Source organism: the organism of the source record quoted next, unplaced genomic scaffold (genome assembly GCF_019419815.1).
Source record: "Pyrus x bretschneideri cultivar Hongxiangsu unplaced genomic scaffold, Pyrus_bretschneideri_v1 Contig1, whole genome shotgun sequence".
NCBI lineage: Eukaryota > Viridiplantae > Streptophyta > Magnoliopsida > Rosales > Rosaceae > Pyrus > Pyrus x bretschneideri.
In genome coordinates this window covers 18,077,329-18,102,892 of record NW_025999390.1, presented here as the reverse complement: position 1 = coordinate 18,102,892, position 25,564 = coordinate 18,077,329, and the positions used below count along the sequence as shown (strand labels likewise).

General features: G+C 37.5%; 1 protein-coding gene and 3 long non-coding RNA genes across 6 annotated transcripts; 1 reads left to right on the top strand and 3 right to left on the bottom strand.

The window, feature by feature from the left end:
* Positions 1-487: 487 nt before the first annotated feature.
* Positions 488-3,087, bottom strand: LOC125479951. Of its 2 annotated transcripts, XR_007260379.1 has the most exons (3): positions 2,339-2,724; positions 2,150-2,246; positions 488-1,796 (listed from the first exon to the last, which is right to left on the bottom strand). It is a non-coding gene; the product is annotated as an uncharacterized LOC125479951 (long non-coding RNA). The 2 variants fall into 2 exon arrangements; XR_007260378.1 differs by having other exon boundaries at positions 488-2,246; positions 2,339-3,087.
* Positions 3,088-6,866: 3,779 nt separating this feature from the next.
* Positions 6,867-8,463, bottom strand: LOC125479968. Its single transcript, XR_007260390.1, has 2 exons — positions 8,327-8,463; positions 6,867-7,840 (listed from the first exon to the last, which is right to left on the bottom strand). It is a non-coding gene; the product is annotated as an uncharacterized LOC125479968 (long non-coding RNA).
* Positions 8,464-8,643: 180 nt separating this feature from the next.
* On the top strand, positions 8,644-13,267 carry LOC103958000 (disease resistance protein RUN1). Of its 2 annotated transcripts, XM_048590063.1 has the most exons (6): positions 8,644-9,426; positions 9,555-10,668; positions 10,785-11,060; positions 11,152-11,758; positions 11,903-12,240; positions 12,313-13,267. In XM_048590063.1, exons 1-6 carry the CDS (start codon positions 8,945-8,947, stop codon positions 12,913-12,915), a joined length of 3,420 nt encoding a protein of 1,139 aa, XP_048446020.1. In that variant the 5' UTR covers positions 8,644-8,944; the 3' UTR covers positions 12,916-13,267. The 2 variants fall into 2 exon arrangements, with proteins under 2 accessions (XP_048446020.1, XP_009368497.2); XM_009370222.3 differs by having other exon boundaries at positions 11,152-12,240.
* On the bottom strand, positions 12,832-15,438 carry LOC125479944. The gene is made up of 5 exons (XR_007260372.1): positions 15,014-15,438; positions 14,599-14,771; positions 13,776-13,864; positions 13,328-13,451; positions 12,832-13,242 (listed from the first exon to the last, which is right to left on the bottom strand). It is a non-coding gene; the product is annotated as an uncharacterized LOC125479944 (long non-coding RNA).
* Positions 15,439-25,564: the final 10,126 nt, after the last annotated feature.

Here is a 25,564-nt window from a genome sequence, read left to right as displayed (position 1 = left end):
GTGGATGTGAAAGAAGTCTTTCTTTGTCATGAAATAAATGAGTCTCGGGATTTCACAAGTGTTTATGGGGTAAGTCAATGATTTCAGCTACGAAACGTGTGAGAGTTTCAGAGGTTTATGGAGATGTAAAGGGTGAAAACAACACCGAAAAAATCAGAAGACGATATTTCTCTAGTAGCTCGCCTCTGGCCAGTAATTAACGTTAGATTGTTTTGGATTATCAGTTAGGCAATGAATTGGGTGTCCAAGGTTTCCTTGTTGAAGCACATACTCATTGCATGGTTCACTTGGTACCGCTTGTATCAAATCAACTAATTTTCGACCCGAAACCGAAGCTACCCGAAATGAGCACAATTTTCGTTGTTTCGATTTGACAGATAAAGTTAGTGCTTTCACAATGGGGGAAGAAGCCCTCGTTACAATTCGAACCGACCAAATGATGGGATCCCCAAATGTGATTGATTTGAATTTGTTGCATACTCGGATATCTTTGATTGTGAATTATCTTGCAGTTGCGAAGGGTTGCAGGAGATAATGCTATTATAAACTGTTCTGCACATGTAACACCAATCTCAGCTTGAACCAAACGGATGAGGATCAAAATGACGGGCCTCAATAGAACCAATCCAAACCCCTAACTTGACACTAGACCTGTAAACGGGTTGGGTTTATCAGGTTTGGGTTGGGTTCAATCCGACCTGTTAAGCTAACAGATCATCCAAACCCGACCCGTTAAGCTAACGGGTCATCCAAACTCAACCCGTTAATCTAATAGATCACCAGTTAACACCAGTTTCAATTTTTTTTTTTTTTTTTTTTTTTTTTTTTTGCATTCCTATACAATTACACATTAACTGCAATGATGTATAAAAGGGTGCTGACGACAAGGAGCTGCGACTTGGATTTCTCCTTCGTCTGGTTCTAGAACTCTTCCTGGAGACTCTCAAGCTCCTCTCTGCAAGTGAGAAATTTCAAAGCATGTTTCTCTTCCAACCATGGATTTATCACTTCCCTTTAAAGCATCTTTCTCTGCAAGTGAGGAGAACTTTTCAGCCACCTCTTCCTCACCCGCGCTTTCTTTAATTGCTACAGTAGGAAATTTCAAAGGTTTGTCAGGACAATCTTTGAAGAAAGAGTTTGTTACCATGAACCTAAACACTTGCAGGAGGTGGCTTATGTCTCTCCTAATTTCTGCACTAAGGAGGATGGAGAGGAGGGTTGACCTGCGGAACACGGAGTGAGAGGTGCGGCGCAGGAGGAACTGGAGCGGCTTGAGGGAGGAGATTTCTTGGGAGAGATGGTGGAGGGAGCGGAAGACCCAAAGCGGCTCGAGGGAGCATTCCAATATAATTTATAAGGGTGCTAACAGGTTGACCCAAAGTGATCCAAAGTGACCCATTATTTAACAGGTTGACCCGTTAACGACCCGACCCGTTAAGCATCTACCCAAATACTAATATTAACGGGTTGGGTCCAAAATGCCAGGTCTACTTGAGACACAAGGAAAGGAAACCTCACAACAATGATGAATCTCGCTTTTAGCTTCAACGTCTGGCTTTCATCTGTTGTCAAAATCGAAGCTTCAACGTCTGGCTTTCATCTGCTATCAAAATCGAACTTGCGTATCAAACAATTCCCTACAATTAGTCCGAGCCAAACCAATTCAAACCGTTCCCTACAATCAGTCCAAGCCAAACCAATTCAAACCATTCCCTACAATTAGTCCGAGCCAAATCGATCATGCGTATCAAACATGCCCATAAAGTTCAATCGAGATGCCAAACCTTCCATCCATCCTGGTCATACAACATTGATTCAAGGAATTGAAAATTAATATGCTTATCTCCATGTCTTGTTCAATGCCATTAGTTCCTAGGCACTCATTGAAAGGGGCATGAATTTCAATTTGGAAAGCTTTCCATTATTTGTAGTCCGTGTGCCATTCACATTGTTAGGCAGATGTCAAGGATCGCAAGGTAAGTGAATTTCACCATTCTATCACTAACGGGTCCGTTGTAAATTTAGTTAAAAGGACTCCACGAAGAAGAACGCTGGAGCTCCCCGAGCTCCGATCAACCCCAAAACCTAACAAAACCTAGACATATTATATACCAAATTGAAGTTACGGACGAGAGGATTAGAAATATACCAATATTTGGCCCTGCCGTGGCCGGGAAGTGGCCTTTAAACGGCTCAAAAGCCGTCGGACCCTCGCCGGAAAACTGAGTTTCTTGCTTTCTCTGTTCCTGTGCAAATCCGACGTTTAAATCGCAAACTCTAGGTTATAATTAAACCACCATGACGAAAATGAAAGAACCTTAAGCATCCCGAGGCTTACCCAGGTCGGAGCACCGTGAAATCTCGCCGGGATGTATGGCGATGGTGGCTGCCATTGCTGCAGCTGTGCCTCGAGCAAAGAGGAGAGAGAGCGGGACGAGGGGAACGGGGAGGTGCAGGGTAGAAAGTGATGGTTGTTAGTGGCGGTGAAGCTCGCCGGAGGGGCGAGGCAAGGTGGTGCCTCGGGTCGTTCTTGTTGTTGCAGAGGGAGGAGGGAGAGAGACGAGGGAGAGTGTTCCAGAGAGTTCCCGAGAGATTAGGAAGAGAATTGACACGGGGAAGGAAGGGAAGTGGGGTGTGGGCCCCACGGGCCACAAAATAAAATAATATAAAATATTTAAAATATCTAATTAGAAAACATTTAAATAATATACAAAAATCATATAAAATAATTAAAATAGCAATTTCTAAGAAAAACATCTTTCGGATTCATAAACCCGTAAAGTTATAGAAATGATCATTCAACTGTTATTCAATTGTATCAATAGTTTTGTCAGTATAATTCTTCTTGACGGAATTCTAACAAAATTGATAAAAAAGATTATAACTCACGTTTTAATAAATTAAGGGACCGATGATCATAAATTTTTAGTTGATAAACTTTTATTTTAATTGGGTTAAAGTTGAAAGTTCATTGCTACAATTTTATCAATGTTTTGAAGATATATGAGATTGTAATTACAAGCAAAAGTGAGGGGTAATGCAATAACCCATAAGCTAAAGAAGAAAAAATAATTGGTAGCATGTGCTTTTTATGCGTTGATCTGTCCAAAGTGACTGACAAAAGTTGAAAAAACCCTATTTCTCACCTCTTTCTGTTCACCTAATCCGCCTAAACCACACATAAATTAAAGAAGAAAAAACAATTGGCAGCTGTGCTTTAATGTGTTGAATCTTGTCCAAGCCCAACAAAATAAAAAAAATAGCCTCTTTCTCTCCCATTTCACTTTCACCTTACACACCTAAACCAACTAGAAATTTCCTCGTCTCTTACACAAAGCTAGCCTCTCTCTACCTCCTTTTGTATGTTGATTGGTTTGGAGTTTTTTCGTTTAAAGAAAAACGAAAAAGAAGTTGTCAATAACTCAGTAATTAATTTCTTAGAGGAAATAATGGACAAGAAGAACTGATCCATTATTATTGTATTTCCTAATTTGATTAGGAGTCATTAATTATTACTACAAGAGATATGATTGTATATACATTACCACCTCCAAAGGGAGAAGAATAATAGAGAAGAATGTTTGAAATCCTAAAACTAATTTTATCTTGATCTACTTACTATGAGGTCTATGATTATCTACAAAACTTAATTTAAAATAATAAATAAATATTGGTGGGTAGGTTGTGATATCTGTGGTGGAGAGAGGCTAGGAAAGATTTGAGCTACAATCACAGAAGGAATAGGTGTGTGCTAGACGAAGGTGATAAACAATGAGATCTACGACTTTGACAGAAAAGAAAGAAGAAGAGTGGTGAGGGGCCCATAAATTAAAGAAGAAAAAAGAATTGGCATGCATGTGCTTTGATGCGTTGAATCAAAGTCCAATCTGATTAACAAGTGTCAACAAAAACATCTTTCTCTCTTATTTCAATTTCTCAACTAAAACACCTTAAACCACTTTGAAATTTCCTCGCCTCTTACACGAAGCCAGCTTCTCTCTACCTTGATTGGTTCGGTATTTCTTCGTTTAAAGAAAAACGAAAAAAAAGTTGTCAATAGTAAAGGACACTAACACAAAATTAAACAAACTCACCGTATCATCAGTCATTCAATTAAACAAAGCAAAGAATGCGAGAACAAAACATCCTCAAGTCTTTCCTGGAAATTATATATGATTCCTTTCCCACCTTGAAAGATGACACTCCAAGTACTTTCGATGCTTCCCTGATGCCTGCCCTCTCAATCGACTAGCATACCCCAATACAAGCATTTCCTTGCATTAAAAAAATGCCAAAGGCATCAATCACCTTTCATCCACTAGCTTCTCTAGCCAAATGCTCCCAATGTAAAAAAAAAAACACAAGCCTACTCCTGCTTTTCTTTTGTAACACTCCACATGGTCTGCATCTTTCAATGCGTCCCAACAAGGTGACCTCTCCACCAACAGCAACAACACTGTTCAATTGTTGCCAGCTCAACATTATATGAGCCAATCACAACGTATCTAGAGAGGATGGATCAACTGTGTGAAGATTCCAGGGAAAACCTTCAATTACATCCATTCATCGTGTGATCAGTTTTTATCAAGTACTATTTATATTCAATTTTAAATAAAAAAATTACAATAATTTCTGACCACACGATATATGATGAACTGATGTTATTAGAAAATCTCCAGAATTTTCACAACCGGATAATACAGCGACACAACATATCTTAAAAAATAAAACAAGATATGGCAATTAAAATATAATCAATATTACATATATAAAAAATAATAATGCAAACTCATAATATAACAATGAAGGTTTGGTTCTAGTTTGTGAGGTACTGTCGTCAGTTCAATAAATTTAACAAAGTGTGCACTATTGGTTTCTCCAATAATTTTTGTAAATTTCTTTTGTTAAGCTGATGATATGGCATACAAGTAGATCTCACGTATCAATTCTAAATGTTTATTGAGGACCAAATCTAAATTAGGGTCAAAGTTTAGGGACTAATTGTGCATTCTATGTTATTTTATGTACAATTGACGAAAATCTCACGGAAAGTCCAATAGTGCACATTTGCTAAATTCTAAGACCTCAATTAACGAACTTTTTGTTTAGGGACTTAATCTAAATTTGAGTGAAAATTTAAGTACCATTTCTAAATCTAAGAATAAATGGATATACAAATTAATGTCAGCTAAGGTTGTCAATGTCAAATTTTGTCTTAATTTATACCTCATTTCCTTGAACATGCTCTTACAATATAGAAAGAAACAATTTGGTGGCAACTGACTGCTGCGGTAGTGTAAACTGAATAGATAGGAAGAGACAAAGTAGTTCCCAAGTGGCATGATAGAGGGAAATTCATTTGAAGAAACGCGTTAGATTATCTAAAAAAAAAACTATTAAAATCAAACTATTCAATTAAACAAAGCAAAGAATGGTAGAACGTAACATCGTCAGTCTTTCCTGGAAATTATATATGATGCCCTTTCCACCAACTCCATCACTTTCAAAGATGACCTCCAACTACTTTCGTCGTCTTCTTTTCCACTTATCATATTCTTTTCATCAATTAACATCCAGTCATCTTTTCCTTTCATCATTTTAGTTATTCAATAGTAATCCATCAGTTTGGAGTTTGAAATATTTGGCAAATAACTTCCAGTCTTCTATGCTTAGAGCTGATTGCTCGAACCACTGCCGATTTGCGTTGAGCAGCCAAATGGCTTCCTGCAATTTTTCCATGGGAATACCATGTGTTTCTGAGTTTCAGAGGTTGAATTAAGGGAGAATATGAAAAAATAATGAGAAAAATTGTAGAAATTAATCGTCCCTCAATTTTAATTAAATTGGAGAAATGGTCCTTTAATAAATTACCCAATTGTATCAATAGTTCTTCCAGCATGACTCATCTTAACGGAATCCCGAAGTTGACAAAAAAAGACCATAATTAACTTTTTGATGTGTTAATGAACCAATGATCATGAATTTTTAGTTGATGGACCGGTTCAAGTTAAAGGTCTATTGCTATGATTTTCTCATTGTTTTAAAAATGTTGTATAAGATTGTAATTTCAGCCAACCTGAGAGGTAATGCAATATACCCATAAACTAAAGAAGAAAAAAGAAGAGTACTGATATTTTCATTGTGTCTGATTGCTCCACCAACCATTTAATAAAAATGTTAATAATATATTTATCTTTTTAAAAGAAGACTTTTAAAATCGTATTTAACTAATTACAAAAATTTTGAAACAAAACAAAACATAATTTAAAATAATAAATAAATGTTGGTGGACGGGGTGTGATGTCTGTGGTGGAGAGAGGCTCGGAGAGATTTGAGCTTTACATTCAAAGGATGAATGGGTGTATGCTAGACGAGGGTGATAAACAGTGAGATCTGCAACTTTGACAGAAAAGAAAGAAGAAGAGTGGTGAGGGGCCCATAAATTAAAGAAGAAAAAAAAAGTGGCAAGCATGTGCTTTGATGCGTTGAATCAAGTCCAATCTGATTAACAAATGTCAACAAAAACATATTTCTCTCTTATTTCAGTTTCTCACCTAAATCACCTTAAACCAATTTGAAATTTCCTTGCCTCTTACACGAAGCTAGCATCTCTCTACCTTGATTGGTTTCGTGTTTCTTCATTTAAAGAAAAACGAATAGAAGTTGTCAATAGTAAAGGACACTAACACGAAATTAAACAAACGCACCGTGTCATCAATCATTCAATTAAACAAATCAAAGAATGCCAGAACGAAGCATCCTCAAGTCTTTCTTGGAAATTACATATGATACCTTTCCCACCAACTCCATCACTTTGAAAGATTACACTCCAAGTACTTTCGTCGTCTTCTGTTCTACTTTTTTTATTTTATTATATATGATACCCTTCCCACCAACTCCATCACCACTCTCGCCCCTCCCTTATCTCCATCAGATCCTCTTTGTTCTCTATCCTTCACATTGCTTTCTCTCTCTGCTGTTCTACTTTTGCTTTTCTTTTGTCACACTCTATATGGTCTGCACCTTTCAATGCATCCCACCGAAAGGTGACCTCTCCACCAACAGCAACCACATTGTTCAATTGTTGCCAGCACAGCATTATATGAGCCAATCACAACGTATCGAGAGAGGAAGGATCCTCGAGGATTCCAGAAAACCTCCACCGACAGCAACCACATTGTTCAATTAACGAACTTTTGTTTAGGGACTTAATCTAAATTTGAGTGAAAATTTAAGTACCAAATTTGAGTGAAAATTTAAGTACCACTTCTAAATCTAAGAATAAATGGATATACAAATTAATGTTAGCTAAGGTTGTCAATGTCAAATTTTGTCTTAATTTATACCTTATTTCCTTGAACATGCTCTTACAATATAGAAAGAAACAATTTGGTGGCAACTGACGACTGCAGTAGTGTAAACCAAATAGATAGGAAGAGACAAAGTAGTTCCCAGGTGGTATGATAGAGGGAAATTCATTTGAAGAAACACGTTAGATTATTTAAAAAAAAACTGTTAAAATCAAACTATTCAATTAAACAAAACAAAGAATGGTAGAACGCAACATCGTCAGTCTTTCCTGGAAATTATATATGATGCCTTTTCCACCAACTCCATCACTTTCAAAGGTGACGCTCCAACCACTTTCGTCGTCTTCTTTTCCACTTATCATGTTCTTTTCATCAATTAACATCGAAACATCTTTTCCTTTCATCATTTTAGTTATTCAATAGTAATCAGTTTGGAGTTTGAAATATTTGGCAAATAACTTCTAGTCTTCTGTGCTTAGAGCTGATTGTTCGCACCACTGTCGATTTGCGTTGAGCAGCCAAATGGCTTCCTGCAATTTTTCCATGGGAATACCATGTGTTTCTGAGTTTTAGAGGTTGAATTAAGGGAGCATATGAAAAAATAATGAGAAAAATTGTAGAAATTAATCGTCCATCAATTTTAATTCAATTGGAGAAATGATCCCTTAATTTTTACCCAATTGTATCAATAGTTCTTCCAACATGACTCATCTTAACGGAATCCCGAAGTTGACAAAAAAAGACCATAATTAACTTTTTGATGTGTTAAGAGACCAATGATCATGAATTTTTAGTTGATGAACCGGTTCAAGTTAAAGGCCAATTGCTATGATTTTCAAATTGTTTTAAAAATGTTGTATAAGATTATAATTTCAACCAACCTAAGAGTTAATGCAATATACCCACAAACTAGCCTCTCTCTACCTTGATTGGTTTGGTGTTTCTTCATTTAAAGAAAAAACGAAAAAGAAGTTGTCAATAGTAAGGGACACTAACACAAAATTAAACAAACGCACCGTGTCATCAGTCCTTCAATTAAACAAATCAAAGAATGCCAGAACGAAACATCCTCAAGTCTTTCTTGGAAATTATATATGATTCCTTTCCCACCAACTCCATCACTCTGAAAGATGACATTCCAAGTACTTTCGTCGTCTTCTCTTCTACTTTTTTTATTTTATTATATATGATACCCTTCCCACCAACTCCATCACCACTCTCGCCTCTTCCCTTATCTCCATCAGATCCTCTTTGTTCTCTATCCTTCACATTGCTTTCTCTCTCTGCTGCTCTCACCTCGACCTCTCTTCCTTTCCTTCCTCGCTCCACCAGCCAACCATTTGAGATCATCCACCGCTTCGAAAGTGTGGGAGAAGAGGAGGGAGGCGCAGAATAGATTAGAGACTGAAGTTTTAGGCTTCAGTTTTTATATTTCCAAATTGCCCCAAAGATTTCAAGATATCAAAAACTTCCTCAAAATAATTCAACCCGTGCTGGAGGTGTATCCAACCCATTGACAGGTGTCTTGACCTTGTCCAACCCGTGTCAGGGGCGTATCGTCGGCGTGTCGAAGTGTCACTTCTGTGCTTAGAGCTGATTGCTTGGAACACTTCAGATTTGCGTTGAGCAGCCAAATGGCCCGGGCTTCTGCTCCTGCAGTTTTTCCATGGAAATACCATGTGTTTCTGAGTTTCAGAGGTGAAGACACCCGCCGGGGTTTTACAGATCATTTATACAAACAGTTGGAGGCGCGAGGAATCAAGACTTTCAGGGACGAACCAGAACTTGAACGAGGGACAGATATCAATCCAGAGCTCCTGAAGGCAATTGAGCAATCAAGGTCTGCAATCATAGTTCTTTCGACAAACTTTGCTTCTTCAAGTTGGTGTTTGCGAGAACTTACTCATATTGTTCGTTGCAAGGAAGAGAAAAAGAGAATTTTTCCCATTTTTTATGGCGTGGAACCTTCTGATGTACGCCATCAACGAGGGAGTTTTGGCGAAGCCTTTGCAGAGCATGAAGTAAATTATCAAGAACACATGGAGGAGGTAAATGAGTGGAGAAAGTCGTTAGAAAGGGTGGCTAATCTCGCTGGGTGGAATTCAAAGGATTGTAGGTAAGCATGAGGCAACAACTGACGTTTATAGCTGAAGAACAATTTTTTACTATTGAGTTTCAACGTTACCATGCACTTTATTTTAGGATGTGATGATTTTTTATTTACGTTGTTTGTTCTTCTTGTAGGTATGATACAGAGCTTATCCAACGAATCGTCAATACACTATGGCAGGAAGTGCATCCTACGTTTTCAATGTTAGATTCCTCAGAGAGGTTTGTCGGAATCGATTCTAAACTGAAGGAAATAGATTTGCTTTTAGATACAGATGCAAATGATGTTCGCTTTATAGGGATATGGGGGATGGGTGGAGTGGGTAAGACAACCCTAGCTAGATTAGTTTACGATAGAATTTCTCATGATTTTGAACGTAGCAGCTTTCTTGCTAATGTTAGAGAGGTGTGCTCTAAGGATGGTATAGTTCATCTACAAAAGCAGCTTCTTTATGATATCTTAGGGGACAATGACATACAAGTTTGGAATGCTTATAGTGGAATCACTAGGATAAGTAGGTGTTTATTTAAAAAGGTTCTTCTCATACTCGATGATGTGGATCAATCAGACCAACTGGAAAAGTTGGTCAAACAAAAAGAGTGGTTTGGTTTTGGGAGTAGAATTGTCATTACAACTAGAAATGAACGTTTGTTAGTCGAACATGGTATAGAGAAGGCATATGAGGTTAAGCCATTAACCCCAGACGAAGCTCTTTTTCTCTTTAGTTGGAAAGCCTTTAAAGATGATGAGTTGGAAGAAGATTTTTTAAAATTGTCTAAATGTTTCATCAGTTATGCAAGTGGTCTTCCATTAGCTCTTAAAACTTTAGGGTCTTCTTTGTACAAAAGAGGTCGAGCTGAATGGAAGAGTGCACTAGATAAACTGAAGCAAGCTCCTGATGGGAAAATTTTTGAAACATTGAAAATAAGTTATGATGGACTAGATGAGTTTGAGAAGAGAATCTTCCTTGACATTGCATGTTTCCATAAGTCTTGTGAAAAGGAGCGAGTAATTGAAGGACTAGAAAACGGTGGCTTTGTTGGCGCTCGCATTGTGATCGATGTTCTTATTGAGAAATCTCTCTTGTATATTTCATACGAGTATATTTCATACGAGTCTGTGTCTATGCATGATTTGATTCAAGAAATGGCATGGGAGATTGTTCGACAAGAGTCTTATGAGGAGCCAGGTGGTCGTAGTCGGTTGTGGCTTCATAATGATATCCTGCACGTGCTCGCAAAGAATACGGTAAGAAGTTGTGTGAACATGAAAATACCAAAGCTTGGATAGGACACTATAATATTATTTAACATGATAAGAGACTTGATTACGAAATTAACTATTCCTTTAATCTTATTTATCAGGGATCAGAGGCAATTGAAGCCATAGTCTTACGCTTGAGTAAATTTGAAGGGGCACACTGGAATCCTGAAGCATTCACTAAGATGTGTAAGCTGAGGTTGCTCGACATTCATAATGTGAGCCTTTCTAAGGGCCCCAAGTATCTTCCGAATGCTTTAAGAGTTCTCAAATGGAGCTGGTATCCCTCCAAATGTCTACCACCAACTTTTCAACCGGATGAACTTACAATACTTAGTCTGCAGCATAGCAAAATTGATCACCTTTGGGATGGAATAAAGGTAGATGATTGGACAATTGATTTTTACTTTGTCAATTACAATAATTGTAGTTTCTGAACATGAACTGTTGTAACATTTCTATTTTGTACAGCGCTTGGGCAAGTTGAAGTCTATCGATCTTAGTTACTCCCACAACTTGACAAGGACCCCAGATTTCACAGGTATTCAAAATCTCGAGAAGCTGGTTCTTGAAGGTTGTACAAATTTAGTTAAGATTCATTCATCCATTGCGTTTCTCAAGAGGCTTAGACTTTTAAATCTTAAAGACTGTAAAAGTATGAAGAGTCTCCCAAACAAGGTAGAAATGGAATTTCTTGAAGTATTTGATATTTCTGGCTGCTCAAAACTGAAAAAGATTCCAGAATTTGTTGGAGAAATGAAAAATTTCTCTAAGCTTTCTTTAAGCGGAACTGGCGTTCAGGAAATACCTTCCTCAGTTATACGTAGGAGTTTGGAGGAGATTGATTTGAGTGGAATTGCTTTGAGAGAGACGGAATCCTCCCTGGTTTCAGTGAAAAATTTGGTACCATCAAAGTTTCTTGGATGCAATGCACCACCAGCTAGATCATGGCGTTCCTTCTTCACTTTTAGCGAATTTCCAGCAAAGATTTCTCACCCTGCGAGTGTGGTCTTAGCTTCGTTGAAAGATTTATGCTTTCTGAAGGAATTAAATCTGGAGGACTGCAATCTTTGTGAAGGAGCAATTCCTGATGATATTGGTTTCTTGTCCTCTTTAGAAACACTAAATCTTAGCGGAAACCATATGGTTAGCCTTCCTGCAAGCATCGGTGGGCTTTCTAAGCTGAGGGATTTAAATCTGGAGAACTGCAATCTTTGTGAAGGAGCAATTCCCGATGATATTGGTTTCTTGTCCTCGTTAGGAATTCTAAATCTTAGCGGAAACCATTTTATTAGCCTTCCTACAAGCATCAGTGGGCTTTTTAAGCTGGGGTACTTTAGTTTGCGAAATTGCAAAGGGCTTCAACAACTGCCTGCCATTCCATTAAGCAGCCATTTATGTATAAACACGGAGAATTGTACTTCCTTGAAAATGCTCCCATATTTACCCCTTGCTTGCAGTTTAAGGAGTTTTTCGTTGCGATCTGTCAATTGCTTCAGTTTGGCTGGAAATCAAGGTTGCAATGCCATAATGTATTTAATGCTAAAGAGATTCATTCAGGTATTTCTCTTTCTCCTATCCTCCATCGTCTCCTTAGTTGTGTACATTTATTTACGTTGTTCCTTTGTGCAGGAGTATCAGTTGCCGGAAACCCCTCATATTGAGGAATATTCCAGTATGGTAATTCCTGGAAGTGAAATTCCTGAGTGGTTCGATAACCAAAGCATGGGAGATTCGGTGATTGAGAAGCTACCTTCGCACTCATGCAATAGCAAGGTGGTGGGGTTTGCTTTATGCGCTTTATTTGCACCTGCTCAAAATATTTCAGCTCCCAATCATGGACTAAAATGGCTTTCAGGACATGATTGGCAAGAAATTTCATGTTGTCTGAGTTTTGGTTCAAACACCTTTCAAGCCAGTCATAGTTTGTGTGGCTTTGGAGTTCGGATTAACGAGGTAGCGTCAGATCACCTTTGGTTGGTATTTCTATCTCGTAAATTCCTTTTCCAACGTCAGACCAATAGTAGGGAGGAGAAATGTTGGGATCATATTCGGTTTCGTTTCGAAACAACAGATCCTGTCGGAAGCAAGACATGCTCGAAGGTGAAGAAGTGCGGAGTCCTTCCAGTGTATGAACAAGATACAGAAGAAGAGCTCAACCGAACGATGAAACAATATTCCAACAGAAGCATTTCTTTGTGTGAGGATATTACCAATTGTGATTTTGAGGAATAAAAAACTGTACAATAAGACATGATTATGCGAACATGTGAACAATACAGTAATGAAGCAGGACCCAGTGAAAGTGGAAGTTCCTCCAAAAGAGAAGCACGATTTTCTCTTGATGACTTGCACGATTTTCTAAATGAAACATCTTCATGTACCTAGTCTATATACATATAGACATACTTGGATATGGAGGAGGTAGCAACCATACCCTGAATACATCCAAGGCTAGTGAAAGGCTTAACTTATTTGTCAGTCAGTTCTTTGCTCAAATTTCTCTTATTTTATGTACATGAACCTGGACCCATGCACTTGTACTCTTTGTAGGCCACATTTCTGCAATTTCAAATTTTATTATTAACTCTCAAAACTAATCATATGAAAACGCTTAATAATGTTTTAATCGACATAATCTGCTTACTTGTCACGTTCGGCGTGGTTATCGTCGCTCCAGCCGGCAGGGTTAACCACCTTAGTCATGCTGGTGTAGGCATACACCATCTGGGGTCCGGCTCTCCAAGCCCTGCCCAAATATGTGCCACTGCCTGTCCCATTAATTATATGTTACATTATTAGTCACCAACCATCAAAAGTTCAAAACCATGACTCATAGACAAACAAAAAGATTAACTACATATATCTTAGTTAATCCACCCAAACTTTGTTTTAAGAGGGGGAACAATCAGGTGGAATCCACTGTTTATATGGTGAGACTCACATAATCCACTCAATCATTGTCGTTCCTATACATTCTTCATAAATTATATGAAAATTATGGTGAAAACAGATAACCTGCACACATCTGTATTAGCATGACTTAACACTTGAGTGTAAATAGACTAAATATAAACATTTAGAAAAGAACAAACCTGTTCATGAAACATAGGCGAATCATCAAGCTTTCCAAAATACGTGTTTCAAAGGATACAGAGATCGTCTTCTCATCTTCCATGCAAACCTGCCCCAAAAACCACTATACTCAATACTAATGAAAATCTCAAGGACCAACAAAGAATATTGGAATTTCTTGAACCAAAAACGATTTACGAAATTTCTTAATCTCACAACTAATATTGGTCTTAATAGAAATTCAGAACTTTGATCAGATTATAGGATTTTGAAAAATAGTCAATACCATCTGAAACAAAATTCCACATTTCTCAGAAAATTATGAAAACAATCTTGTCTGAGTTACATGAATTTTCCTAGTATTCAAATAGCATGTAAATTTTCCTAGCATCCAAATAACAGGTATGGTCAAAAGCTCAAAGTTCAAACAAACAATTAAAACCATATCCTCAAATATGTGGTTGGAATGAAAAGATTTAGGGGGAATTGAAATTTGAAAAGTTCGATCCACCCATTACAACCCCTGGCAATGAACTAAATCCCACGCCTACTCAAAAGACACAGAGCAGAAAATTACTCAATTTCAAAATCCAAATCAGAAAATAAAACCTTAATAATCCTGCAATTCTGACCAACACACCACAACTAAAATCAGTGAACTGTTTACATTAAAACATATGAAATTACAACCCATTTGATAGAAGATTAAGATTTCATTGTTTTAACAGAAACACTGAAAAATGAACATTTCACAGCGAAGAACTAATTTCTCATTATTTAAAATTAGTCATCAAATTTCATAAATAAATAAACAAACCCAAAAGAATGCAAAAAAGTTGGAACCTTCGGGTGAGCAAGTAGACGACATCGCCCTCTTTGAAATTGGCTTCAGCAGCCAAAGCAATGTCTCGTATCAAAATCCTTTCTTCCTCCGGCGAAAGCTCTGTGCTGCCGCTGCACCCAACCACGAATCAGAGAAGAAGTAGAGGGTTGAGTATGGGGAGGAGAGAGTTCCACTGCGAGAGAGAAAGAAGAGAGTGTGTGCATTTAACAATTTAAGCATGATCTGATGGATTTTTAAGAATGAAATTTTACCATAACGAACTTTTCTTAACAAATTTGTAATCTTTTCCTCTCAGCCAAACACAAAATCTAAAGATCCTTCATATTTTCTTCTCTTCGTTTCGGGTTTCGACCTAAAACCCTAATTTGAACCAAAATGCATAGAAAGAGGAAGAACATCGGATCCACTACTAACCTTCGTTCTAATCATTCTCTTTGAACTCGTTCTCCAAAGCTTTATCGATCATGTCGGCGAAGCTGCCTTCTTTGGGCTTGGAGAGCGAGACACTGGACTCGGTGGGCGTTGGCGTTGAGGAGGAGATCTGAGACAGTGACCGAGTCGTCAGTAGCAGTGATCCCTACTCCTCAGTCTCCCTCTCTCTCTGTCGCTCTGTCTCCCTCACCCTCTCTCTCTATCTCTATATCAGAGGCGGCATGGCCTCCCATCCCCGAAACCCTCACCGAATGACAACACCGTTTCGCTCTCCATCTCCCTCTCTATGCGCTAAGCCACCCAATCCATCCCAAACCCTACGGGCAAAATTACTCTCCTAACTTTTGATAATTACCTTCCAACCCAGCCAGGGATACGATGGTGTTGATTTAAATAAAGCAAATCCGAGAGCCAATCATTTAACTGTAGCTAAGCTACAGTCAAATCCCTCCTCTCAACTTTAGAATAGATAACTAGAAAATGTTATCCGACGTTGCTGCAAGATAAAAAATTGTAAAAAAGATTATGTTTGAATGATATAAAAAATTGCTCATTGTGATAGAAGATTAATAATATTTACATTGAAATGGTTAGAAAGATGTTCACATACCAAAGATTAAATCGATAAAGCCAACGTACAAAAAATCGTAGCTCAACGGAATACAACTTTTCAGCGAAGAATTGACTAAACCAAAAACCAAACACATGAAAATCAAACCTTGAGAACCAATTCTCTTCCCAAGCTTCAAAATCAAATTCAATCAACCTAATACACTGACAAATCAATAATATCAAAATCAGCTAGGATCAACTCAAACAACCCAACACCCCTATATCAACCCACACAACTAATACACAACCTATTGGACCTCATAAAAATCAAATATGCACAGGAATATAACATTTTCCAAAGTATAAAATCCAAACGAAATTTCTGACCTCTCCTTCTCCTCGAGCATTTTCAAAAGCTTCCTTGCAAATTGAATTGGCAACACACCATTGATGTTGTTGATGTTGATATGTAGCTGTTTATACAAGGAACACACAAAATAAAAACAAATCGAAAGACAGTTATTTAGCGAGAGTCGACAATCTCATGTTTGCCTTAAGGGGAAGCAAAATCGAAATATACAACTAAACAAAAATAAATTTAAAAAAAAAAAAAAAAAACTCTCGAAATATGTGGAGCTACTTGATTAAGTGGGTTATTTGGCGTTCCATACTCAGTAGCTAGAAAACCAAAAACATGTCATGGATTGCAGAGAAAATTAATGGGATAAAAGTTTATCAATCATATTTGCATGATAGAAGCTGCTGGAATACATTTAATCATATACCCAATCTGGAAAATTTAAAATGTAAACATACAAAAGATATACTTCCATATTATATTTCTGTCTTTGGTAAGTGCTTTGCAGACGATCACACATTTTCTTCCTCTTATATTGGAAGAACTGCCTGCAATTTTGTTAAAATAAATAAAATAATATAATGTTAGAACAATGCCCTTAAACCATGAACATTTAATGTGGAGAAATTGGAAGTTGAAATAAGTGGAACATAGGACAGAGGAGAAAATTCAAAGAATATTGTGATCAAAATCGGAACTGAGTGAGAATTCAACAGAAACATGACAAGGCAACTCTAGTGAGAAGCGAAAAGCATGACGGAGTAAAATTAAAAGAATAAATAAACCTAGCGGACATGGCTTAAACGCATACCTTCAGGTGGATGTCGATGGCTTTGTACAGCCCATCGTGAATTGGCCTTGCTGACTCGGGAATTGATTGTGACAACTCCACGAAACTGCTGAGGTTAAGATTTGGGTCATGTGCAATTTCTGCAAGAAACCCATCAACCAGTCTACCAACACTCAACAACGTAAAAGTATCAGTCCCTTTTTATTTTAGATTATGGTTGATTTAACTAACCTGAAAAAATAGCGTGAAAGAATTTGAGTGGAAAAAGAAACGGTAGAAGAAATTGAACATGGAAGGAAAGATAAGACTTCTCGTATGCTACAATCATTATTTAATTCCAATTTTTTTTAATTAAATGAAGTGACTGTTCACATCATATGTTACATAAAATAGTATATAAACATAGTATAAAAATATAATAAGAATAGCATTACTGTTATTTTTTTTCTCCAGCAACTTTAATACTCTATGAGAGACTACAAAGGTGTTTAGCGTGCAGTGCACACTTCAAAGCCTTTGAGTTCTTCCAGAAAATATACCTCTTGAGCGTGCAGATTGTGTAGCGCAGACTGCAAACTTCAAAGGTCTCAATCTTTATTCGAAATATTTTAATGCTATCAATCAATCATGGAATTTGGAAGAACTCCCAAGGTCAGAAAAGATGGTTCAATACTTCAATTTTGGGAAGAAAAACCTAATTGTTTTCTCTTACAAATTAGTAGCAGCAGATATTGCTTCAAGCCTTCAACCTTGGCTTCATCTGCGTCGGCGAACGGTTCCTTGCCTCCTCTCAACTCTGCGATCCTTCTGCCTCCTCTGACTCTGTCCAGTATTGGTCCTGGTACAAGGTAAGATCACCTCCTTTCTTATGCACACAACCTGTTAGATGAACTGCCTCAACTGATAAAGCTTGCATTTTTATTGAATTTTGGAATTTTTGATGTGCAGCCGCAAGTTGATGTCAAGGGCTTCCCAGAAGAACCAATCAATCCACTCGTAGCGAACAGCGAAGGCACGTCGAGGAATATTTACTTGTGGAAGGTTAACTTTTCTAATGGAAAAACCGTTACCCGATGGGGAATCCGCTACAGGTTACGGGGAATACCCGTTCGGATTTTTTACAGTTTCAAGTACGGGAAAAACAAACAAGTTCGGTTATGGAAATGGCACATCCGAACCCAATCTGCCCCCGTTGCCATCCCTAGCAACAACAAAAGCAAACAGAATACAATGGGAGTTACTGCAATAGTGAGAGGGAGGGAGAGAGATTAAAGATGAGTGATCAGTTAAAGCTATAATTTTTTAAGCATGTTCTGCAATATGAATCATTCAGCTATCACAATAACTTGCTTGAAATAAACAAAATCCATAATCATGGTATAAAAGAAAGAAAAAAACAGAGATGCAATATCACTAACATTCATGATCATTATCCAGAATCGCTAAAGTAAACAGAAAATCAAATTAACACCTCTCTATTTCTAATCCATCTTTATATTGTATTGTGATAAGGTTTATACTAAACAATGTTTCCACCAAAATTTAATAACAAAAAGATCACAGTAGAAGTTAACATGAGAGAAAGAGTTGACCTCTACCTCTTATATGTTGATCCTACCAATCCCCTGCATACTTGATCTCTTTTAAGTCCACCGGTTAAAAGAAAAAAGAAAAAAAACACAAAATTTGTAACACAATTTGAACAAATAGAAAGTTCTCAATTAGAGAAAACTTCAGTTTCATGTAAAGAAATTGTGTTCTAATTTTAGGACTTAACTATGCAATATTGGGATTTGTGTTTAGCTCAAATAAGTAAGATAAACTGATAAAGAAAGGATAAAAACAAAATCTATATCGATTTGATTATCCATTCAAAAGGACATTTGAACAAAAAAGATTTTTATGCATCCAAACAGCCATTAAACTAAAAAATTAGTTAACTAATCTTTACATTTGTATAGTGTAAGTAGATATTTTTCTTACCAATGCATCAAGCAATATGCAGAGCAAATGAGAAAACTGAATATCAGATTTGAAAACTTTTTGTCTCCACATTTTGCTAACACAAACTCTAAATTTTTTGGTAGCTTCAAATGGACCCAAACTTTGGATTGGAAATATACTCATTTCGATCTGAAACTAAAAATTTGTATTTTGTTAGTACAACAATGTATAAATGCATTCATGTAGCATGTCTCCAAAATTACAATACTACCCATTCAAAAAGGCAAAAACAAAAAACTAAAGTGAAATATTAAAGCTTGAAAAAGAGATTTTGATTTGGTAAAAGAGTTTAGTTGCTTTCAACAGTGAAAGCGATCAATTTGTTTTCTATGAAACTGTTAAAAAAGTAGCATAACAAATAAGGACACGAGGGATGATTTGTTTTCTATGGATATAGCAGATGTTGATCATAGCTTTGCTCAACATAAACAGAAAATCTGGTAGCTTTCAACCACATTGCTACAGAACAGAAAATTGTTTTCTATGGGGTGCCCCACCGAAACTTGTATAGAAACGTATCACTCATGTTTCATGACCAACTTTCGATTGTATAAAAACAACGAAATAATCCTCAACGTTGAAAGAATAAAGGAAGAAGCAAAGTTTACAACAATGTCAGCAGTTGCTTCGATTAGTAAAAACAACATTATGCACACGTGTGGTTAAGGCTACACTCTTTCGCATTATGCCTAGGCATTAGGCTAGTCAATGTAATCACGAGTTTAGAAATTCATTGACGTCAACGTTGAAGCACATTTGCAAACATTCACAACACATTGCAAATTGTTGCTCTGGGTCACCACCAATCAAAGACCCTGCGCACATAAATATGTGATCATGAATGAATCTTTGATACAAAAATAAAATTAGTCTCTTAGTTCCGTGAAAATAAAGTAACAAAACTTTTGCCATACTAACCAAGTCCCTTTAATGTCGACAGATTCAATATTCACCCTATCAATCAATCTCGGAATAGCTGCTCCCAGAATAAGCAAACAATTTACCCTAAGCATGCAGAGAAAGTACTCCAGATCTACCAATACAATTATATGTATTAAATACAAACCGAACCTAAATCGATAATAAGACATCCATAGCCAACAAGGAATTGTATACTCTGTACACAAATAACAAATAAGACATCGATAATAATACAATTATATCTATTAAATACAAACTAAACAAATAACAATGAGATCTGCAACTTTGACAGAAAAGAAAGAAGTAGGATTCTCTCCCCTGCTATTCACATACCCTTTCCTCCCCTCCTCTCACATATTGTTTTTCGTCTTATTGTCTTTATAAAAAAAATTAATATAAGATGTTGACATGATTAAACCGTAACTGTTCAAATAGAAAAGGATTGAAGGGGAGAGAGATTAGGAAGGGAGAGAATCCTCCTCCCAAATATAAAAGTCATATTGACAAAATAAACATCCTGGATCCGGTGTAGTAGTGTTTAACGGTGAAGCAGATCCGACCGTCCAATTAACCTCGAGCAAAAACAACAAACATCGTCGTCTGCCGTTGGATTCCACAAACAGAAGCTGAATCCTTCGTCGTGAATGGGGATTTTCTTTCTATTGACCGCCGTGTCACGTAAGATTCATTTTCTTGGCGTATCCTCGTAGTACTCGTCGTTATGAACGTGTAGGAGCAAGTGGAATCGAATTCAAAGTTACGATGAACATTTTACGGAATTACGAAGTCAAGTGGCAAAGTAGTCAATTCAGTATTCAAGATATCAAGGTTAGATTTTTTTTTTATTATTATTATTAATTTTTTTGGTGGGTTTTGTGGGCGTGGGGCACACACCCCACTTCCCCTCCTTTCTCTTGTCATTTTCCTCCCTAAACTCTCGAGGACTCTCTAGAACCCTCTCCCTTATCTCTCCTCCCTCATCTCTGCAACTCTTACTCCGAGCTTGCACAACCAACAATGACAGCACCGCATCACCCACCACTAGCCTTGTCACTTCGACGAGCACCATCACCATCTGTGGACCCTCCCTCCTCCCTCTCTCAGACTCTCTCATTTCCCTCAAACTCTCTATCCTTTCTGTCAAACCCACAACACCATCACCATTCGCCATCTCCTCCGACGAACTACACCACCAGGCAACAATCTCGACAACAGTTACCACCCTTGTAACTAGAAACCAGAAACATGGGGAAAACACCCAACTCCCTTTATGTCTCACTGCGTCGTGGCTACCATGGCCATTGTTCATCATCTCCAGTGACCTCTAGCCGATGCCAACATAGGTAAGCTTTGGAAACATTCTAAACCTTTTTCTTTTATTCTGGTGGTTCGTTTTTTAATCGTGTTTGTGTGTTTTGAACGACGGAATTGCATATAGAAATAGCAAAGTACAAAATTTATGAACCCCCTCCCATGGAGAATGTGCCGCCCACCCCCCCTCCCCTCTCCAATGGTGAAATTTCCATCACCAATTCCACCCTAACTGATGTTATAGCTACAACTACTACCCTAAACACTACTAATCCCAATCCTACCATGAGCTCGATGACTCTACCACAAGTTGTAACATAAATCGTCCATGAACTTGATCTCTAAGTAAGAGTCACGATCTAGGCGGGTGTTTAGACGAGTCTAGACGAGTGCCTAACTCGCCTAGACACTTGTCTAGACTTGCCTAAGCACATGTCTAGATCATGACTCTCGCTTATGCAAAAAATAGATAATTTTCATTTTACATTTTATTTTTTCAATACTTGTAAGATACTTGTTAAATACTTGGATGAATAGTCATTATATGTTTGTTCCCTATGTTTTCAATATGTTATTATTTTATAATATATATGTCAGTTTACTTTGCAATTTATATATCACATTACAATTATGTAATTTTTTTAAGTATAAGTAGATATTTATATTTATATGTTATATAAAATTAAAAATCTGCCTAGGTTGCTAGGCCCCAGCCAACCGCCCAATTAGCACCTATAATCTTTTAAAACCTTGGTAATGTGCGGAAAAATACATAACAAGTGAATTGTATACAGTTCTACTTGGAACCTGCAACATATTAATGTAAGGCCTAGTCATTTCTGCTTTCCCCACTTTTTTCTTCTTTCCCTCTAGAATTTGTTTCTCATCTCATAGATGGATATATTGGACCCTCATTTGGTACACCCTATAAGACACCAAATAGTACTATATAATAAGAAACAGGTGTTTTGAGTCTTGTACTAAATAAGCATCGGATTATTAGTCTAGCCCCACCTATTTAATACCCTATAGGCCTACTTGTTTATTCCAAGCAAAACCTTGGTATTATTTAGTCGGGTTCACCGTTCACGCCTAAAACGAAAGCACGCTCGCTTTTCTCCAACCCATCTTGCTATCTACTCTGCAGATTGCGAACTCCTTTCTCTCCCTCTTTCTCCATTCCCACCTCTGATCAGCATCAAGAAGATTTCGAACGGATTCCAGAGGTGGCAGATAGAACCCAAGTGCCGCCGATCCTATTCTGGAGATATTATCTGAATTTTTGGCTTAATTGTTCCTTGATTTTGTTCATCTGGGTCTTTGATTTCAATGGATTAGAAATCTCAAAATTGGGTTTTTTTATTTCATCTGGGTTTTTGGCTCCACTGATTATAATGACTCGTCCTGGATTTTACGAAACACGAAACGTCGAGTGCAATTTTGTAATTTCACTTTGGTTGGGATATTTATTTTAAATCTTGTCTTTGGTGGATCTTGTAGTGTGAGCCATTGGGGCCCACAAGTTGTCCCGTGTCCCCTCTCTGTCTCCCTCTTCCTTGTTGAACTCTCTCTCCCACTTTCTCATTTCTCTTGACCTCTCTTCTCTCTAACTGCCTCATCTCTCTCAGCTCTTCTTTTCTCAGACCGTCATCTCTTGTCTTTATCCTTGCTCTGCAAGTGTAGACACTAAGCCACCCTTACCACCCCGGCAATACTACGATACTCTAACCCCATCTTCCTTACCCATTCCCACGTCTAGAATCGAAGAGACGAGCCTCAAGCTTGCTAATCTCTCTCCCTCTGCACAGGGAGGCACTGTTCATAATCTCCCCGACGAGTCACGACGAGATAGCGTCATTCCCGACGAAGGAAACTACTCGGGGAGACTTCCCCAGATTTCAAAGAGAACCCGAGCCTTCCAGGCCTTTTTCCGGCCAGCTTTGGCCACAACACTGCTTCAAATTGGTGCGTTTATTAGTGGCGATTTTGTCCTCCCTTGTTCGAACGGCTCTTCGATGACAGAGTATCTATAAGTGGACCCCTTCCAAAATGCATGATTTAATTATTAGAAATGCATACATGAAAAGCATGATTTTATGACTACGTTTTATAAAATTTTTATTCAGTTATCGGATTTACGCTCTAAGAAATATCATGCTTTATCGAATTTACATTACTGAGATATTTATGAATATGATTTATGATATGATGTTTGAGCTATTGAGCTCCGATTGAGATATATTTTGGAAAGATTATGTTCATGATTTTTTGTGCTTACTTAGTGGATATTCATACTATGTGCCTTTGGGCGGGCGATGTAGGGCCTTCAGAAGGGCGATGTAGTGCCTTCAGGCGATTGTGATACCACTACTAAGCATATTATATATAATATATGTTTTATGAAGTTCTTATGGCATGCTAGGGTTTTCGGAAAACCTATTACTTATTATGCTATATGAGTTTTCTAAAACTGGGGGTTAGTACGTTGAAGAGTAATTGTTTTAGTATTATACACACACACATTTATATAAACTTGGTCCACTCATGCTTTGTTTTGCGCCCCTTCAGGACTTAGAATCGAGGAGTACAATCCCGGCGTCAAGGCACTCCCGCTTCAGTTTCTTCGACTCCTCTCAGTGTAGGACCCATTCATTTGTTTGTACCTTTTCATAATATTCCTTCTACAGTATTCTTGATTTGTTGTATGCTCTGAACACATTCCCACATTTGCATATTCATTATAGTTAAGTTTTCATGTTTTATTTTACATTCGTTCTTTCTTCATAACTTACATGCATGTTAATATGGCTTCGTCACCCATGAGTGTCTGCCAGCACGTGCATACCCTGGTGTTTGGAGGAAATTTCAAGGTCAAGCATGACAATTGATTCCCCTATAAAGCATGGAATTTATGCTTCATTGTCGTCATCTTTCATGGAGGTTTTGAGTTCCAGCACTTTGAAAAAGGACAATATTGAGTTCGAAAAGGGGAAGCTATTGATTCAATTTGAGAGAAGACATTAATTGAGTTTAGAGATGAGAAGCTGTTGATTCAATTTGAGAGAAGCCATTAATTGATTCGAAGATGATATTGCAACAAAAGCTAGGAGAGTCTGCTTGAAGCTTCCATTAACAAGGGATTGAGGATTTTTATTGTTGGATTGTAAATTTTATTTTGAAAAACACATTTGTGATTTTTTTTTTTAAATTATCAATTGAAAAGTATTATAAACAAGTACTAAATGCTTTATAAATAATACGGTCATTATTCTGATATTACACCAAACATTCGATTAATTTAGTTAGTACTATTCGATGACTGTTTATCCTATTTGACCGAAATAATCAATACAGTCTAAGCTGCCAAACGAGGCCAAGGCCATCTCCAATGTAGAGGGATAAAGGTTCAAAAACAAAAAAATGACCTGATTTGCCTAAAACTCATCTTCAATCAATGGTTAGACTAAAATTCAATTGAGCCAACCAGATCATTATTTGGCCAAAAGGGTATCGGGTTAGCGAGAAATGATCCTTTCTGATCCCTCCTAGCCAGATCCTTTGGATCCCAAATTTTGGTAGCAAGCCTTACCTCCATCACAATAGCAAAGCCATTGTAGCTTCATCTTCTTCCTCAAATAGGTCCGCAAAGCCACGATCTCAACTTGCCCCGAACAGGACCGTGAACCATCGATCTAAACTACAATTCCAACGGCGCTACCGTTTTCTCCTCCACATCCACACCTTGTCAACCCCTCCAGTCGTTAACACCATCGTCGAGGATTCGATACAGAGGATCCGGTGGCCATTTCTGCCATTGCAGCTTCTTCCTATTCCAATGGTGCCAAAACGTTTTCCTAAACGTTCGATTTTCTTTTGAATGGCTGAGATTGAAGGATCCTCCGAATTCGGCTGGAAGACATCTGAAGAGGATCTTATTCCTAGGTTAGCCAAATGCAGTCCCCTCTTAGCCTTTTTTTAGGGTCCAACTCCTCAATTATGATAATTGATTCAAATTCAGAGACTAAATTTGAAAACATCAAACGGTAGTTTAATTAAATTAACTAATAAATTAATAGTATAAAATTAAAACTAATAAATCATTAAGGGGCTATGTTTAGCTCATTCGGTTATGATTCTGGACGGGGTTATAGTTAGCCTTTTCAATTAGAGATGACCTGATTTCTTCTATTTTTTGCCACTTGGTACTACGGTCTAGTGGTATTCCTAAGTAAGAGGTTTTAGGTTCGATTCTTACCAAATGCGTGTTTGAACCACATTATTACTAGCCCATTGAGAGGTCACGTCCTTTCCCTTAGTACTGATAATATCGTTTGTTCAAAAAAAAAAAAAAAAGCCCTTCTATTTTTGTTGTGAGAAATTTGGTTTATGTCCCAAATATAAGGAGTAGGATTCTCTCCCTTCCTATTTTCATCCCTTTTCCTCCCCTCTTCTCACATATTGCTTTTTGTTTTATTGTCTCTATTAAAAAAAATTAATATAAGATGTTGACATGATTAAACAATAACCGTTCAAATAGGAGAGGATTGAAAGAGAGAGCTTAAGAAAAAAGAGAATCCTCCTCCCAAATATAAAAGCC

Coding starts and splice junctions, on each gene's coding strand:
- LOC103958000 (XM_009370222.3), top strand. CDS start 8,945: ATGGCCCGGGCTTCTGCTCCTGCAGTTTTTCCATGGAAATACCATGTG. Junction 11,061..11,151: donor ACCTTTGGGATGGAATAAAG/GTAGATGATTGG, acceptor TATTTTGTACAG/CGCTTGGGCAAGTTGAAGTC. Junction 12,241..12,312: donor TGCTAAAGAGATTCATTCAG/GTATTTCTCTTT, acceptor TCCTTTGTGCAG/GAGTATCAGTTGCCGGAAAC.